This window comes from Hippocampus zosterae, chromosome 7 (genome assembly GCF_025434085.1).
Source record: "Hippocampus zosterae strain Florida chromosome 7, ASM2543408v3, whole genome shotgun sequence".
Taxonomy (NCBI): Eukaryota; Metazoa; Chordata; class Actinopteri; order Syngnathiformes; family Syngnathidae; genus Hippocampus; species Hippocampus zosterae.
The window spans coordinates 8,698,896-8,717,278 of NC_067457.1; the positions used below are offsets into that span (position 1 = coordinate 8,698,896).

Sequence of the window (18,383 nt, forward strand, 5' to 3'; positions counted from 1 at the left end):
ATTGTTGTGTTTTTGCTTTATAGCAAATAAGCATTTACTTTGAATTGTATGGCTTGGTACACATTCAAAAAAGATGGGATAGGGTCATATTTCCCACAGTGTTACATCACCTTTTCTTTAAACAACATTCAATAAAGGTTTAGGAACGGAGGATGCCAATTGTTGAAACTTTGTAGGTGGCATTTGGGATTGGGTGTACTTACACAGTCACATACTGCCTTGTGTTAAGCTGCTGCTTCCCTTGTGTGGAGTTTGGAAGAGCCCCTGTACAAATGGTCTAGGATCAGTGACCATGCAGCTCAGTATGCTGTGGAGGGTGAGCGTTTGACAGTTTTTTTTTTCTTTGGGCTTAACCCCTTTCATGCACCCTGTCAACTGATAACATGATAAACTGTCCACTGGAGTAACTGCTGCCCCTAAAAGAGTTAAGGGAGATACAACGGAGTAAAGCATATTTGTCTTTGTTTAAGATGATTGCTACCCTGGATAGAGTGCTGAGTAAAGTTGATGTAGAAGTGTGTGACGCTTTGATATCTGTGTTGGAAATCGAAAAAGTGATCCAAAATCTCTACAACACCAAAAGCCCAGGTAGGGATGGATTCACAGCAGAGTTCTATAAAGTTTTTTTGTTCTTTTTCTTGTCATTTGTCATCTATTTTGCATAAATTGTTTAATATACATGGAGATTACGGAACTGGTTCCCTTTTTATTTTAATGAAGATTTTGTCACATTCATTTATCAGAAAGGTGAGATGAGGCTTCTGAGCAATTATACTTTGATCAGTCTCTTAAATACTGTATTGACAATATGATACTGGCTAATGTTTTATGAGGTCGTCTCCAAAAGGTGTTATGATCTAGTCATAGTCGTTCCCTTAGTTCAGCGTTTTGTAAGTATTGCCTTTGTTTCGTCATTTACTCTTGCTTTTGTTTTGTTGTGTTAATTGGACTCTTGTCATTTAGTTTGGTGTGCTCAGATTAATTCTTCCCTTGCTTTTTGGATTGGTCACAAATTCGTAAAAATAAATAAATAATGGTCAAAGTTGAGACAGACCAATCACGTAGATATGTGAAAACATATGAAATGAACCAAATTTGGACAGTGGGAATTTTTGCCAAGCAGTGGTGATATTCATAAATTTCTCAAAACACCATGTTTAATTCACTTTAATATATACACAATCATTCAGAACACAATGAAATTGATGATGGTCAAAAAATGTTTAAAAAAATGCATACAGTATGCCCATGTTACAGACTGGCGTATAGTCAGGTGATTTAGGTCGTCAGCGATAAACCCTTCCACAGTGGATTCTTGTCAGAAAATAAAATTCAGCATATCCGATAAAATGTGTTACTTATCAAGTATTGTTTCTTCATTAAACTTTTCACCACTGATGTTGATTTTTTTTTTTACTGCAATAGACAACATGTTGACACTTTGAACGGTGGTGATTCCCAGCAACACATAATTCTAGAGTTAGAGTTAGAAAGTCACTCTCTCTTTTCTTGTCCTCCAAAATTCTTGGCAGTTCGCCGGTTCTCATACGGCCCTTAAAATCGTGAAAATAGTGTGATCCTTGTCTATCATTTCAGCAAGTAATCAGTGAAAGTGGCCGTCCTAGAAAACGATCCCGGGAACAGTGAGATCCTTGACATCGTCTTGCAAAAGTCAAAACAAAAGAATACGTCCGGCAAATCAGATCTTCATGCCAAGCTTGGCTTTCTGTGGAATAAGCACAATGGCATACGTCAAATTTAGTGATCTGGAGTTGGAGATGGAAGTCTCAAAATCAAGGCTTCAACATGTTGCAAATTTTCTTTGAATTCATGAAGGCGTACAGGTATATTATGGAAAATTTACTTTTAATGTACTGGAGCAGTGGTGCCAAACTCATTTTTGTCACAGGCCACATTGTAATTACGGTTTCTCATGGAGACCATTTCACCATATAACATGATAAGCTAGTTATCTAGTGGACACTTTAGTAATCACTGTTCCTGAATGGGTTAAAACTGCTTGCAAATGTTATTCCATTGTTTAAAAAAAAAATCACATACTCGATAAATAAACAGGTGCTTGAATAAATGAAATACGGGTTTAAAAAAAGGGTCTACTTACAATCCCTGTCGCATGTTTGGGTTTGACACTGTAGGAAGCCCGCTCCTTAGCTTGTCGGAAACATTCCTCTGCCACTTTGAGCCTGAAAGTTGTGTGATATATTCATTGAAGGAAAAAAAAAAATATATATATATATATATATATATATATATATAATGTATAATCTCCGTAATATTTCTCCATTTTGAATTTTCAGTTATCCAACTAGTGCAGCATATTTACCTCTCCTTCAGAATCGATTTGTTTTCCTTCTTCCACAAGTCCTTAAAGTCAGAGGAAAACTCATACCAGATCGAGAAGATAGTGTTTGGCGAAACCTCCTTCTCCCCTGCCTTTGCTTTCACAGAGTAGAATACTGTGAGCTCTAGGAACCTGTCAAAACAACACGATTTTAAGTACGAGAAATACTTAACTGAAAAATGTTGATCTCGCATTCCCAGGTTTGATCATCATACCATTGATCACCATTATGGTGAGGGTCAAACTCAAAAAAAGCGATAGAATGCCTTCTCTTCTTTTATGATGCAATTAATGATATCAAATGTTAAAATTAAATACTCTAGTTAATAATAATGTTTGGTGTTCTGCATTCATTCATCCGGTCAGTCATTTTGCTGATTAATTCTATTGGTTTCCCTGTGGTGTCAAACTGACCCACTTCAAATAAAAAATACTTTAAAAAATATTCACACAAAAAAAACAACCAAAAAAACCCCAGTATTTTTATTTTGTTGGTATTTTGATGATTGAACGAAATTGGTAAGATGAAAAAAAAACCCACACACACAACAGAACACTATTTGACTGTCCCTGCTGGACAACCCTGGGGCGGCTGTGTTGTTTTTGTGCCTGTCACGGACAGCATTTTCCACAACCCTGTTTTGTTCAGCGGAGATGTTGCCGCTGTTGGACAGTCTGGTTGGCTGCTGAAGCTGAAACTTAGATAAGATATCCTTTATTTGTCCCACACTGGGGAAATTTACAGTCTACAGCAGCAAATTTGGGGGTAGAAAGAAGAAAAACAAAGTGTTTGCAAGCATCACAATAAATGTTGATAACGAGTTCAATATAAGATGAGGAGAGAGGAGCGTCGGTGTGGAGCGCGGAATGCGTATTTGGAACTGAGAGTCGCCGCTTGGAAATGAAGCGGATTTACATGAGACAGGAAATGAGAGCCAATCTCTTTTTCATTAATTGACGCTACAGCTTCTTGTCGCTTTCAAACTCAGCTTGTAACCGACGTGTGCACATTTTGAGCCCGGCATCTCTGATCCACTGGTGAAAAGACACTTTGATTCTCTTATCTTTCATTTAGAACTGCTTCAAACAACAAAGTGTATGCAGGAGAAGTGGTTAAAATTTCATGACTGTCTGTGTCTTATGTGTTGTTTTGTGTTATTTTATGTTCACTGTTCTGTGAAGCACTTTGTTACAGATGCAGCTGTTGTGAAAGCGCTCTATGAATAAAGATGTATGGTATTGTATCGTAGTTACATCCCATAAGTTACATCCCACTCTGGGGAATGAAGGCATCTGTGTTTGCGAAACTGTATTCCAATGTCATTATGATTTAACTTATGAGCAATACTGACCGTGCACTGAATGATATATGCAAACTCTCACGTTACTAGTTCAACACCATTATAAATGGTAATCCGATATGGGCTTGTCAATACTTACAGTTTGTGTGTGCTGCTGAGATGAGTTTCCAACGCTTCAAGCTCATGTTTCGCTACGGAAGAACAATGCATAAGACTTATTGTGAATTATGAAATACGATATACTGTAACACCTTATTCTTTACATTCTCATTTCATGCAGTTTCACGTGACATCAAGTCAAGTCAATTTTATTTTCAAATGTGCTACATGTGCAACATACAACACAGATGAAATTTCATTCCTCTCAACCACAGGAGAGAGAGGAGCCGCTGCGGGTGCTCATGTGGTCATTTGCCTCGTGGGGCCGTGTGCTAAGTGTGGTCATTCATGTGAGGTCATTTATTCTGACATTATTGAGTTAATGATTATGACTATGATGGCTTTTGTTATTATCCATCCAACCAAGCATTCTGGGGACTGTAGTTTATGAAAATAATTTGTATCATCTTTGAAATATCATCAAAGGTAAAAACGCAATGCTTAAAACAGTCTGTTCTTAATACCTTCTAAAATAAAATCATCCATCTTGTCCTTGAAAGGCTGTAGGTTATCTTCAATGGAAGCTTTGCACACTCGTTCCACCTCTGAGGTACATGCTGGGGGGTGGAAAAAAATATTTGCATGATGAATACCTTTGTAACGTAGACCACGTTGTAAAGCTTAACTGTAAAATACAAGTTTACATCGAAGGTCTTTTCTGAGTCGAGTCAGGTCTTTCTGAAAGTCTTCGAATTTCATCTGGGAAGTCTGGAACAACTCGTGAGGCTCAGGGAGAGGATAAACACAAGTGTCTTTTCCAGCATCCTGCAGGGACATGTGGAAATGAACCCACAAAGCACATAACTGTTTGCTCTGCCAATAAAATGAGATCATATTTTTTATAAAAGTTCAGGTGAAACATTGAATTCTCATTTTAAATTACAGACAGCTTCTAGAGGGAGAACATTGCTTTTATACACAACAAAAGGCATTTTTATGAGACGTTTTACCTGATCAGTTGTATCCTTGCTTCAAGGGAATCATCATTACCAAACATTTTCCAGTGCTTCCTGTCATCTTTCCAGACACAAATATTTTCCTGGATGACAGTTTGAACTGGGTCTCATATGGTCCAAAATAGTTTTTAGGGCCATGTGTTTGTTTTTATATCCGAGCTTTATTTTACTCAACAACGAAGCTTACAATAGTTCTGTTGTGAAGAAAACGTTATCTGCTCATCTTCCCAAACATACAAACGAATTTGAGCAATTACGCGGAGCTAATGTTATGAACTGGTCATGCATAGATTTTCTTCCTGGACATGCTCATAATCATCCTTTGATGTAACATGATAGCAGCAGCAGAATGAGCTCAGAAGTCGATGAGAAACATTTTTAGGCCCTATTTCAGTAGAGCGCGTTTGTGAGCTTGTCTTCAAAACTGCCACAATTTGATTTTCGCTCACAGCAAGTCTAGTTTATCGTGTTTGAAAATTTAGCAGACGACACTGTGCCTTACTAAACGTTCAAGCGGACTGGGGGCATTTTCTTTTACACCCCCCCGTCGCACCTGGCAAAAGGGTGACTCAAATTAGACTATATCTTAGACCACCTTGGAGCAGGTCTAAGTTGTGGCACAGGTGGCGTAACACCATTTGGGCAGATTTTGATCGAAGTGAAGGCAAAATAGATTCTGATTTATGTAATACTGGCAACAATAATTTTGAGAAATCATAGAACTGTTAATAAAATGTCATTTGAAGTGTAAAATCTCACCTCATCAAAATTCCTTAGATAGTATGAAACTATGTAACACAGAAGACTTTTCATGCTGTCCTGTATGTGGAGAAGAAAAACAAAACAGGCAGTTACAGGTATTCTGTAAATTCTGATGGCTATGGCTTCTTGTTAAAACATATCGGATTACTCATAATACTGTCAGTCTCTGTATATGTATTTTTGTTTACTCACACTGCTCTTGACATCTTTGAGTTTGGGAAGGATGTCAAGACTGAAGCCATCAGCTTGGCCTCTTGTGCGATTTCCTCCATTCATATAGTTGCCAAATGCCAGCACCAGACCGAGAATCTGCTTCACCTTTTCACTGTCTTGTAATACCTATGCAAGGAATGATATCAGTTTCAACACTTAAAAGGGGTCGGGGGGCGTTCTAGTCATTCATATTTGATACAACGGTTGACCATTATTGTCTAATTCCAGTTTGATGTTCTTATCTGACTTCATAGATCAGAAACTATTCCCCCAAGCATAAACATACACAAGATGGAGAAATGGATCGCATTTGTTGTATTTTCACTGGTGGATGCAGCACTTCATCGCCATTATACTTTGTTACAATTTGCGTGATCATGTCCCGCTTATCAGACGCTAATGCTCGCTGTCAAGTCATGGGCAGATACGGAACTCCGTGTGTGGCCGATATTATGTAAGTAAATAAATAAATAAATAAATAAATAAACGATTAAAAAATGTCATATTTACATTGGAACTTGGTAAAATTCTGAGCACCTTGCTGACAGACATGACTTCACAAGACATTTAGTTAGTTGTAGGGCAGGTACAATCTTCCACACGTCACAGTTTTTATATCACCTAAATAGTGACGCTATTATGCAACTGTGTTGTTGGAAGGAGGGAGATTAATTCACCTTGCATACACTCAGCAGCATGTCCAGTTTCTTCATCAAAGAGGACATGCACTCAGAAAAGCTGGACTGGAAGAGGATACAAAAGACTCGACCAGAAAAGCTGGGGATCTGGGAGAGCTGGTAGAGAAACCTGAAAGCACAACCAAAAAAAACCCAACAACCCTAGAGTAATGTTAAATTTTAATACTGAAGTGTCAGTACCATGGCATCAACTCACTGTTCAGGTTTGTCCAGAGGTTTCGCATTCTCCTTGTCTTTCGTGGATTTAATGTGTTTTTCAATCTTGTCCATTTCCTCTGGCAACGCCCTCTGAGGAACACACATACGGGTATCAGAGTGACTCTTTGGCCAAACATGTAATTTTATCCATAAATCCACCCATTCATCAGTCCTTATTAAAACAATTTCACACTGCACTTAGCAATGTGCGGCGCCTGGTCGACAAACCCAGCATTGTATACACGCTGCAGAAGCGCAAGGACAGAATACCGTTTCACGGCACAGCGCCATGCGCAAGGTGGCCATTGATGCGCAGTTGCATTGAAGAATGTTCAACTCATGGAGGGCAGCATAGCGAGCTCAAAAGACGCATCCATTCAGAAGAGCAACTGACATGATGATTTCACATTGCTAACAGCGGGAGAACCATCTCTGTTTTCCTGGTAGGTTACTGGTATATTAAGATATTTTGTGATTTTTTTCTTTAATCAATGTATATCTTCTCAGTGAAAAACTGCTTTGAGATGATTGCATGACTTGGTGACTTGCTTGCCTAAGCAATTTCAGAGATGGACTCTGGAGCCTGCCTTGACGACTTCAGAGATAAACTATTGAGCCTGCTTTGACGACTTCATAGTCTGCTTTGTTTGAATTGTCAAAACTTGATTGTGATCAATGCCACTTGATTACACAACAAACAGTGTGGCGTAGGGAGGGATGAGAATGGCCACTCACCCCTCCCGATGCACACACTTTAGAGGATAAAAGGAGGGGAGCGATGCTCCTCAGCAGAGTCCGCTGTGGGTTAACGTACGAAACGCCCAGCTCGTATTGAAGCTCACTCTGCTGAGGGTGTTGGCTCTCCACCCTAATTGCATACGGTAAGAGTTCTTTAGCTTCATACAACTTGTTTGAACTGTGTTATCACTTCTGTGTGGGACCAATAAAGTGCCTATTGTTGGTAGCCAGAAGTGTCTTGTCGTTATTTCTGAGTGCCTATCTTCGACGATCCTTTATAAAACTTGATATTCATTCAAATTGAGTATCAGAAGTGTTTCAAAACAGCTACTCTGCAAGCACTTCAAAATATGGGGCAATCTTGCCCTGGGACAATGTCGTTCTTCTGCGTGAATCTAAGGAAAACCGACGGCAATGCTACAAGGCCTTGAAAGCCTCAGATGAACATGAACCTCTCCCAACTGAATGTGGGTGAGAGTCAGGGCCACACCCTTGACTCAATGGCATTGGTCTGTGAGATAAAGCTTAAATACAGGAGTAGATAACCCAGCAAGAGAGAGGAAGGTACAATCGACAGACTGTCGGTCGGATTGACGGTCGGTTGGACATACAGTTGGTCGGCCAGTTAGTCGGTCGGTCGATCGGTCGGCCGGCCGGTCGGTCGGACGGAGGGATAGAAAACTGGATTTGTGTACTTTGTGTATGTAACTTACATTTTCATAAAGGGCCTGAATGGTCTCCAGGTCAACGATCGTGTTGTCCAAGTTCAAGACGGCTGCAGAAAATGTAAGAAAATAGTGTTGAAACATGAGTGAAAGTTAAGCCGAAATCCAAACAAACTCACCATGTTGGATGTCTTTCATATCAAGGTGTAGCGAGGACATCAGAATTCCTACTGCCTGAGAGCGTTTGTTGCTTAGGAGCTTGACAACCTAAGACAAGCAGTTGACATGAGTTTATCGGCTTTTGTCATTGACATTCCATTTTGTGGAATGTTTTGGGGTATTTTGAAACTCAAAATAGGTTGGATGACTTTAATGGAAACATGATTCATTTCTTGACAACTAAAACCCTGTCCGCGGAAATATCAACAACTATTAATGGCTTTATTTGTATGTCTATTTTTGATATATAACCAGCGACAAGAGTAACTCCTCCGAATGTGGAACACGAAGTATCAAGACTCAACTGGGAATGGTGTCCATAGTCTCTGCTAGCAGAATCCTAGCTGTGTGCCATCAGCCGGACAAGGTGTCGGTGACAAACAACAGCTTGCGGTCTTGGCATTTAGATCAGCGCCAACCCTCATATTTCTATGAATCACGGAAGTGCATGGCTTACGTGTCAAACTCAAGGCCTGGGGGCCAGATCTGTCCCGCCACATCATTTTTTGTGGTCCGTGAAAGCAAATCAAAGATGTCAACTTCCACGATGCTTGATAAGATCACTACCAAACATGTTCATATGCCATAAATGAAAGAGCGATCGTCAGCATTTTTTTTTGGTTACCAAACCCCTCCGAATAAACTGTTATACTTAACTTCTTTCGATGGTTTCAGTCTGTGAGAGTTTTTCTCGGACAAAGTTAAATTCTTTGTGTGTTCTACATACTTGGCCAATAAAGATGATTCTGATTCTGGAGCGGATCTCTGAGAGCGGACGACAGTTTAGTTGCTCCGCGATCACACTCAGAGCCGCCCCTTCCGCGAGTTTGAACTTTTATTGTAACAGTTGGAAAATACAAGAAAAACACTGCCCCCGATATTTGCAAACCGCACCCCTGATCCGACCACCACGGTCGTGATTGGTTACCTGGGTTTAAGCTTTGAACCACCGGTACATTGGTGCCTTTCGGTCTGGTCTGCATTGAACCATCATGTTGCAGACTTTGCGGACGACAAAAGTCGCCTGGGCGCGACGGGTGTTCTCAAATTGTCTTTTGTTGTTCAACCGCTGTTCCCGAATTATTCATTCCCCCTTTGTGACCGAGTCTCGCCCTCTCTCCTCTGATCGCCCACCTGTATTGACGTGCTAATTGTGGACTTCAACAGCCCTCCGGCCAGGTGGCCGGCGCCTTTGTGCACAGGCATTTGGAGGTGCTGGATACGCACCCAAACGTTTAGACGTGACCAAATTCAATGAAACTTTTAACATGATACAATTTTTCTCATAGATTCTTCTCACACAATCATAACAGACCTACAAGGAAACTGTAACTAAAATGTGGCCCATGACAAAAATGCGACATGACATGTCTGGCTTAAGTCAACGCTTGGCATCGGCTCCATTTCTCTGTCACCATAGTTGCATAACTCATTGTCACATTGGTAGCGAGTTAAAACTACTAGCGAAGTCTGTGGTTGCGCCTGAGATGCCCTGGTGTGGTGAAACTATTCAGTCAAGACCCCTGGAGAGGAAATTTAAATGTATACCTGTTTGGCTTTGGACTTGGTGATTGTATCAGAGAGTGGCTGCTTTTTCTCCTTGACGGCTGTTTTGGAAAACAACTCTATAAACTCCTTAAAGTCCACATCAGGCTCCTCTATCGTCTCCCACACCGATGCTGACGATATTTCCCTAATAAGAAAAGAGAAGAATATACTGTTTCTGTTTGAAAGCACAGCCAAATTATTAAGCCGGTGGAACCTCCAAAGTCTAATGTCTGAAAGGGGTTAATCTTTCAAACTGAAAAGTTCATTTTGAACAGGACAGATCCAACAAAATAACAACAAAGCCTAAGAGGTGCTCTTATGTATGTATTGACTGTATGAAACAAGTGTTGCTAGTTTTATGTTAATTTGATTATGTCGTGTAGTTATTAACTGCTGACTTGAAAGAAGTGTTAATTATCCTGCAACATTTGTTTCTCTGGTACACTAAAAATATTAAAGGGTGACCAGTTGCCAAATAGGAAGATTACTAAATAAAAATGCTGCTTCGTTAGTAAACCGTTGGTGATTGTTCGAGCTGGAACGAATTCATTCGCTCGAATTGTTTTGATGAAAATATGTGAAACTAGAACATTTTGGAAAATTAATTAACATTACAGAATAGAGTAGACTGTGTGAGGTAACACTGTACATGTTATTTTCAGCCATTTGTATGTAGACTACTATAACAATACCCATTTACTTTTTAGTGTGCAACTGGATTCTGGTCCAATACAATGGCTTCATGGGTCTGGGAGGCTCCACCACTGCTTTCCTGGGTTTCTTCTCCTGGGTGAGGCCCAGCGTGTATAGCCCCAAAGGCAGAGGAGGAGGCAAGGAGCCCAGAACTCCCGACGGAGCTGGAGGAATGCAGATCATACCGGGTGGAGGAGGAGGTCGGGGAGGCCCACAATAATGGGGAAGATTGGCACTGGGCCCACCGGGGAGTGGAGGAGGTGGGGGCGGAGCAAGACCGCCAGGGAGAGGTGGAGGAGGAGGTGGGGGTGGAGCTGGTCCACCAGGAAGAGGAGGAGGTGGGGGTGGAGCTGATTGACCAGGGAGAGGAGGAGGTGGTGGTGGTGGTGGTGGTGGAGCAGGTCCACCGGGGAGAGGTGGCGGAGGGGGCAGTGGAGCAGCACCGCCAGGAACAGGAGGGGGTGGGGGTGGAACTGGCCCACCAGGAAGAGGAGGAGGAGGCGGTGGTGTGGCATGTCCACCTGGGAGAGGGGGAGGAGGTGGTGGAGGTGGTGGTGGTTGTGGTATTGAACCTACTGGTAAGGGTGGAGGAGCATGTGGCGCCACAGGAACTGATATCTGTACGGGCAAAGGAAGAGATGGCCCGCCCAGAAGCGTGGGCAGGGGTTGCTGCTGACATGAACATTGGCTAAATGGGATTTGCAGGGAACTATTGATTCCGCTTGGCTCACTGTAAGGCACTTTAAACTTAAAGCTGTCATCCATCGGCGAAGTTTGCACCGATTTGGCTTCCAGGGAGCACAGAAAGTGATCTGCGTCAGTCTGAAAGTGAGCATCAGACACTTCCCTCAAAAGGCCTTCCATTCCAACACAGTCCTTGGCTGTTTTGATGTCTCCGTCCAGCAGAGGGGGCTGCCGCTCAAGTTCAGCAATTTTACTCCTGAGATCTTCAATGGTTTGCTCCAGTTGTTGGATGACATTGACATGTTTTTCCTTCAGTTTCACTGTTTTCAGCAAAACCTCCTCCTGAAAATAGGGGTGAAATTATAAACAAAACAAAAAAAAAAGCCATACAAATGAGGAGCTCTTCTGTAAGGAGTTGCATGTGCTACCTGTAACTGTTTATCCCATGTGACAAAAGTTGTACTTACACCCTGGACCGGTCACCAGTTATTACCATGAAATTGTGAACATCACATTGAGCTTGAACCGAACTGAAGTCTACCAAACCAAGAGCTTATGTGACTTACCTGACAATTTTGGCTCTCATTTGGTTGCTGCCGCAAACCCAAGATGCCTGTATGATATTCTGATGGGATGGAGAAACAAACCGTTCAGACTGCCACAATCCAGTACAGGCGCCAATCACAATCAAATTTGAAATTCACGCCCCCCCCCCCCCACCCTTAAAAAAATCTGTATATACAGAGGTTACTACAGTGGGCAACTTATCATGTTATCAGGTTATCATTATTGGTGCATGAAAGGGTTAATATTATCAATGGAGTTGCCCATCAAACTACATCTAAATATTTTTTTTTTACTATCGGACAATACATATCGTGCACAGAGGTGTCCTTCCTTACCCGGATCTGCGGCTTTGACTCCAGTATTGTCTCCATTAGGCCTGGAGTCTTTCAGATAACCTGGTTGCTTCCCCTCAAGAGGATCAAGAGAAATGGTTGGCTGGTTAACAGCTGCCCACGTATACAGCTGGTTGTGCTGTGGAGACATATTAATCAATTTATTCATATTCTGAATCGCTTATCCTCATTTGGGTAGTGAGTGTGCTGGAGCCGGACCAATCTGTCTTCAGCCAGTAGGCGGGCTACATCCTAAAGTTATTGTGTCATGTTATTATATCGAAGTACTGTACTACTATTCAAATGTACTTTTTCGACAAAAAAAAATCCACTTTTGCAGCAACATACATGGAATTTGGGTGATCCGGTAGAGTTGATATGTGCAGGGTTGGCTCCTAGTCGCTGTCTGAAGCAGTCTGTGAAAGGCAGAAGAAGACCCATTGCTAATATTCTGGAGCAGAGCCTCTCAGCTTCCTCCGGCTCCTCCTGTTGCTGTTGATGGAATAGTTTTTCGAGGAGAGTTCGACCTGGACGTTGTGAAAGTCAGTGAATTAGAAATCATTTGATTGTTAATACATAACACTTTTCAAATTATTATCCCCTGTTGAACCTTCATTTGGAAGTTTTATTAAGTTTAAATTGTGTTAGGGACACTTTCCATTCAGTCATATTTTAACCCTTGATCAATGTGACCCACTGCATGTTTGGATACTGAAAAAAAACTGAGCAGTAAAATGTTGCAATACATACAGTACATAAATCACTGTTAAAGTTGACTTTAACAAAGCCTGGCTGCCTACAATCATATTATTAATCAGTCGCTAGTCGCTTATGTTAATTGCAGCACTTTGTTGGTGTCCTGCTTGTTTTGTTGAATGCTAATCCTGAGGCCTTTTCAATTGCCCTTCAAGGACAAATAATTGAATTTGAATTGAATTGAAACATTGACGTGTATAGAAAAAGACACTGATTTCATTAAAAGTATGTAACGATACACAGAATATGATGTCGGCAGAATGGATCGGTCCCATGTGGTGAGTACATCAGCTCCACAAGAAGCTTTCAATGTTGGCTTGTACTTTTCAATGTGGTGTTTGCATCCTCTCCAGTTGCGCCATAATACTACATTAACCCTTTCAGGGACAGCGGTTACGACAGTGAACAGCGTATCATGTTATAAATAAATTCTAATGATGAAATATATCCACTCATCCATTTTCAACACTGCTTATCCTAAACTGAAATAAAAAATATTTGTGCGGAACGCGGCCTAAGCAATCACCTGTAAAGACATCTTGGAAGCTGCATGCAGCAATTTGTCCACATGAAGATCTCCTTGTTGCACAAAGGGGTTGGCTTCCCCCACCTCCGTACCTGAAGGCTTCTAAATCTCCAGACTCGCCATTGTTGAGCTTACACCTCATTTTCTTCTCGAGCTCTTCTGTCCAGTCAGCTGAGCGACTCAGGGGACCAGCATTGCTTCGGGAGTCCTGTTTCGTGACTTGCTGATCGCCAGCCATAATCCTGAGAGCAAAAACTTCCAATGTGTTTGATTGATAGTTACTGCCATCATAAGAAAGCTAGGAAAACATGATATGCTTTAATTATATCCCTCCTTCTTGCGAAAAGTATTCCGGAAGTTATTTCAGTTTTTGGGTCAATCCTACAGATTCTCAATGTGATTTTAGGACTGATTATGGGATTGTTCTGATGATGTGACGTGTTTTTGTGCAATACTTGAATTGTGAATCAATAGTGGTGTTTTTTTTCCCCAAAATTTAGGTGCATCTTTTGCCTTGGTCATACTTAAGTTCCCCCACATTCATCCATCCATTGTCTAACTAGGACATGAACTGGAAATGGGTACTGCTGTCCTTTATGTATATCTCATTCACATTATTGGTCATATCAACATTCATTTTGACAATATGTCCGCAAATCATCCTGGTAAAAGACACCCATCCAAATCGAACCGTAGTTACCTTTGGAAATGTTGATGAGCTCTTCGTGGCGACATGGGGCTAAGGGAAGGAGACAGAGCCGGGGAATGTCCTGGCGAGCTGAGTTGTCTGGTGGTGGTCTTGATGTACGAAGGTAAAACGGTAGGGTACGGTTTCACCGCTGGGTTTGAGGGGGAAATGGCCTGGTTGGACCTGTGGATGTGTTTGGCTAACGTGGGGCTTCCTTGGGATGGTGTAAAACAAACACTGCTTCTCCTGGAGAGGGAAGTATTGGTAGTAGCAGCAGGAGGAGCGATGTGGTTACTTTCTGATACAATACTTGAGCAGTCTTCAAGTGACTCAGCACTCGCAACTTCTTCACACACGTTCCCTGAAATAAGTGCTACCATGGCAACGCTGCTTTTTCTGCGGTCGTCTTCAAGCGCTGGAGTCAGAGCTTCATTCGCGCCAGGCTCCTGCAGCTCCTCAATCTGGTTTTCGCCTCCCGCTTCCTGCTTCCGCACGTGTGTACTGTCCAATGTGAAATTGGGGAAGTTGCTTCCAGTTGCCGTAGTAACTGCTTTGACTGTAGCCCCCTTGTCCAGAGTGATGGCTGTGGGCGGGAACTGCTGCTTCCAGACGTGCTGGTCTTTTGTAACTTCAGCACCACTCGCAGGGGACTCTCTCGCCTTCTCCTCCTTCCCATTGAGCTCTTGAATCCCATCCATTTCCTTCTCTCCATTTTCCCTCCCCTCGGATTTCTCTATAGGGGACAAGAAGTGTACCGGTAATTCTTCGGGTTTCTCAGTCTGCTGGTCCGTACCCAACAAGGTTCCGACCTCCAGGAAAGACAGCGCATCTGAACCCAGCTCTAATTCCGGCGTCAGGTCGAGTGTTCCGATGGGGGGTAATTTCCCAACACCGTTACTTTGTAGTCTCTTTGCCTCTGGTCCACAGCTAACGCTGCTTTCACCTTGTACCTGGGACCCACCCGCCGTATCAGGCCCCTCACATTGTTGTTGGAGCCTGATAGCGAGCTGGATGTCTGCGAGCAAATCATCATGATCGGGCGCTGAGTGGAAGCTGTAAATGTCCGTGTCAGATCCAGAACTCCCTCCTTTGGGTCCTCCATCCTCTGTGGGCGAGGCAGTTTTCGACGCTCCCGTTTCTGCTGCAATCCCTGCCCGCTGTTCGCATTCGCCTCCACCTTGTTGTTTCTTTTTGGTTTCCAGGAAGCCCGGTTCAGTGTCTGATTGCCCGAGCTCATCTGCAGACAGATCAGGCGTTTTCGAGTTAGCTGGCTCGTCGCGTTGCAACGCGAGCACGTCTTCACTCGAGCATGCATCTTTACCTTTGTGATGAGCCTTTCTCTTCCGAATCGAAAAAACAGAGGACTTGGACTCGCATTTGTTTTTCTTCTTGGCTGGACCAGTGCCATGTGTTCTTCCTCCTACGCCGTCTCCTCCTCCTCCTCCTCCTCGAGGGTTGCTTGTCCCTTTACTTTCATTCTTACCGTGATGTTTCTTTCCACCCCGCCTTGTCACATCTCCTCCTCCCTCGCTCCATCCTTCTTCAAATGAAGGGTGGCCACCATTACTAGATTTTTTTTGTTTGGCTTCCTGGTTGCCCATGTTGCCTGAGATTTTCAGAAGGTAGAGGTCCTCTCCCTGGTGATTTGATCCCGAGGACAGGTACAAGCAATTTAGTCGCTGGTGAATAAAAAGCTACCGGGGATTGTCATGATTGATCTAGAAATCTTTGTCGTGTGGTGATTCCGACAAGATGAACACTCGCTTCTGGTTGCCGTGGTTCTATGTTGATGCTGATTCAGGAGAGACGGAGCTATTGCCCACCCCCACCTAACCCCCTCCGGTTCTCTTTATTTCCCTCTCAGACGTACCCTCCCCCCCCTTTGCTCTCCATCTGCTGTGACAAAGCACCGCATGCTCAGTGGATCTGCATCAGCAAAGCATCATGCGAAATGTGCCGCGCACATGGAATAGAAAGAGAAGAAAGTCATACCCAATAAAAGAAAGAATGAGCGGCTGCAAGAGTGACAAAAGGCTCATTCACTCCCACGCCAGTGAGAGTTCCTCACTACATTACCCATGATTCTCATTTTGCTGTTCACATTAACCAATGTGGAGACTGGATAAGGTTGCATTTAAAGTGCCCTCTCAAAAAAAAAAAAAAATTAAAGGGATACTTCACATATGTATTCCATCGAGCATGACAGTGACAAGTGGTTAGCACTTTAGTCTCACAGTGCAGAGGTGCAAGGTTCAATTCCGCATCTTCAATTCTTGCATCTTCTCCCATGCCTGGTTGGGTTTTCTCCAGGTACTCCGGTTTCCTCCCAGATTTTAAAATTATGCATGGTACAATACAATATATGCTGATTTATATAGCGCTTTCACAACAGTGGCAGCTGTAAGGTAAGTTAATTGATCACTCTAAATTGTGTGTAGGTGTCATTGGGAGTGTGAACGGCTGTCCGCCTATGTGTGCCCTGCCAGGCTGGCAACCAGTTAAGGAAGTACCATGCCTATTGCTTGAAGTTGTAACTAACAATGTATTGTAAAACATTGTGTCAAATGTAGCGATAGATTTGTGGATAGCTGTAGAAATTCTGTGAAAGTTTTTCGAGAAATACCAGTCATCGTTAACAATTTTTTAAAACAAAGCTTGGAATAAGAAACAAAAATTTGATATGATTGCGATATGTCGGCAGCGAACTCAACTCACTTTATATAAAGCAGCACTTTGGCAGATAGTGAACAATTCTTCAAAAAAAACGAAGGGTCAAACTGTTTATTGCTATTCCCCATGGAACTTTACTGTCAAACTAAAACAAAAAGACAACCACATAGCTTTACTTTACAGTCGGTGTAGCTTAATGCTAAGTCACAGGGCAATATGCCATACAACATTGGTGTCGCAACGTTAAAATCCTTTCAGCATGAGATATTTGAACACATAAGGTGGAGCCACACATGTAGACATACAATAACTGTCATGAACGTGGTGGTGGAGGACCCCAAAAAGCAGCCAAGAGGGAGGAGCAGGTTGAACTTGACAAAATGCATTCAACAATAATTCAAACTAACAACAAAACCCATGGCATACGCAAAAAAATATTATGTGATAAACACAAACCAACAGAAGTAGTGACAGAAACAGCAACATATACAATGACCCGACACTGAGTGGTCGGGCCGGGAGTCCTTTTAACAATGAAATGATGACCAACAGGTGTGCCGCTGTGGGAGGAGCCCGACAGAGTCACCTGTTGGTCCCAAATAAATCAACTGTGACAATAACACTGTGAAATTTTTACCAGCGTTACGGAAAGTTCTAAAAAAACAACCCAAAAAACATGCAATGAGAAAACCTCCATAACAATTTAATGCACAACACAAAAAATTATTAATGATCTACACCAGGGGTGCCCAAACCTTTTGGACCGAAGATCGAATTTTTCAATCAAGCAACCTCCCGCAATCGATCCGTTACAGAGCACACACACGCACGCCATGATGAGCAACAGCCTGACACAGAGACATGCAAGGCACTTTTGCAGCCTGTTAACCATCGTAGCTCACACGTACCATTTTAAGTGCCTCCCTCGCCCCTCGAGATTCCCATTATATATATGGCCCGTGCCATCGGTGAAATGGACACGAAACACACTCTGAATGAGAATAATTATAACGATAAAAGATATAGCGCAACAGCTCTGATCACAAGCTGCAATTGCAGACTGCTGAGCGCGAACAACGTCCGGTGACGCAGGTCACGCGCCACCTTAGGTTAAAGATTTACCTGCATTATTTTATATAATTTTTAAAATACTTTTTGTGAAAATGAGACTGATAGGATGATTAGCGTGCAGCGTACATTAACACAAAAATATATTCCTAACATGCACAAAGACACACAAATGGTTGTTTGTTTGTTTTCTCCTCTACACCCCTCGCGATCGACTTGGGACCAGGTGCGATCTACCAGTCGATCGCGATCAATGTCATGGGCACATGTTCCTTTGGTGCACATTTACAGTAGGTTGAGTTTGAAGGGATCGTGATGCCATTTGAATCGTCACTGTATTTTTGACGCATTGACTTGGAGAATTCCTTGGAATTTCAGCCTGCATGAGCTTATTTGTGTATTTCTGAAATGAAACTTGCCAACCAATCATAGAGCGGGTTCATAGAGCCCTTACTAACCACTGTAGCACTCTAATTGCCTTAGTAGAGATAAGATATTTCATGGTCTGATAAATCTATTTGTATATCGCGCCATACTTAAGCCTCGTTTTATGTTTACTTCTCGGTAACAGCAATCAGTT

The 18,383-nt window shown here is 42.4% G+C and overlaps 1 protein-coding gene across 1 annotated transcript; it reads right to left on the reverse strand.

Moving 5' to 3' along the window:
• Window positions 1-1,151: 1,151 nt before the first annotated feature.
• On the reverse strand, window positions 1,152-16,269 carry fmn2b (formin 2b). The gene is made up of 20 exons (XM_052071015.1): window positions 15,387-16,269; window positions 14,078-15,302; window positions 13,378-13,619; window positions 12,444-12,622; window positions 12,099-12,234; window positions 11,763-11,821; window positions 10,520-11,538; window positions 9,820-9,964; window positions 8,232-8,319; window positions 8,101-8,162; window positions 6,648-6,739; window positions 6,431-6,560; window positions 5,733-5,879; window positions 5,538-5,597; window positions 4,467-4,587; window positions 4,287-4,379; window positions 3,803-3,854; window positions 2,345-2,494; window positions 2,123-2,204; window positions 1,152-1,726 (listed from the first exon to the last, which is right to left on the reverse strand). The coding sequence occupies exons 1-20, from the start codon at window positions 15,664-15,666 to the stop codon at window positions 1,700-1,702; spliced, it is 4,389 nt and encodes a 1,462-aa protein (XP_051926975.1). The 5' UTR covers window positions 15,667-16,269; the 3' UTR covers window positions 1,152-1,699.
• Between the last annotated feature and the right edge of the window lie 2,114 nt (window positions 16,270-18,383).

Bases quoted from the DNA above. Each gene is read 5' to 3' on its own strand.
- fmn2b (XM_052071015.1), bottom strand. From the start codon at position 15,666: ATGGGCAACCAGGAAGCCAAACAAAAAAAATCTAGTAATGGTGGCCAC. The intron at 8,320-9,819 runs GTATACATTTAA...TGCTTGTCTTAG, and splicing joins CCAAGTCCAAAGCCAAACAG to GTTGTCAAGCTCCTAAGCAA. The intron at 5,880-6,430 runs GTGAATTAATCT...TTCCTTGCATAG, and splicing joins TGCTGCTGAGTGTATGCAAG to GTATTACAAGACAGTGAAAA.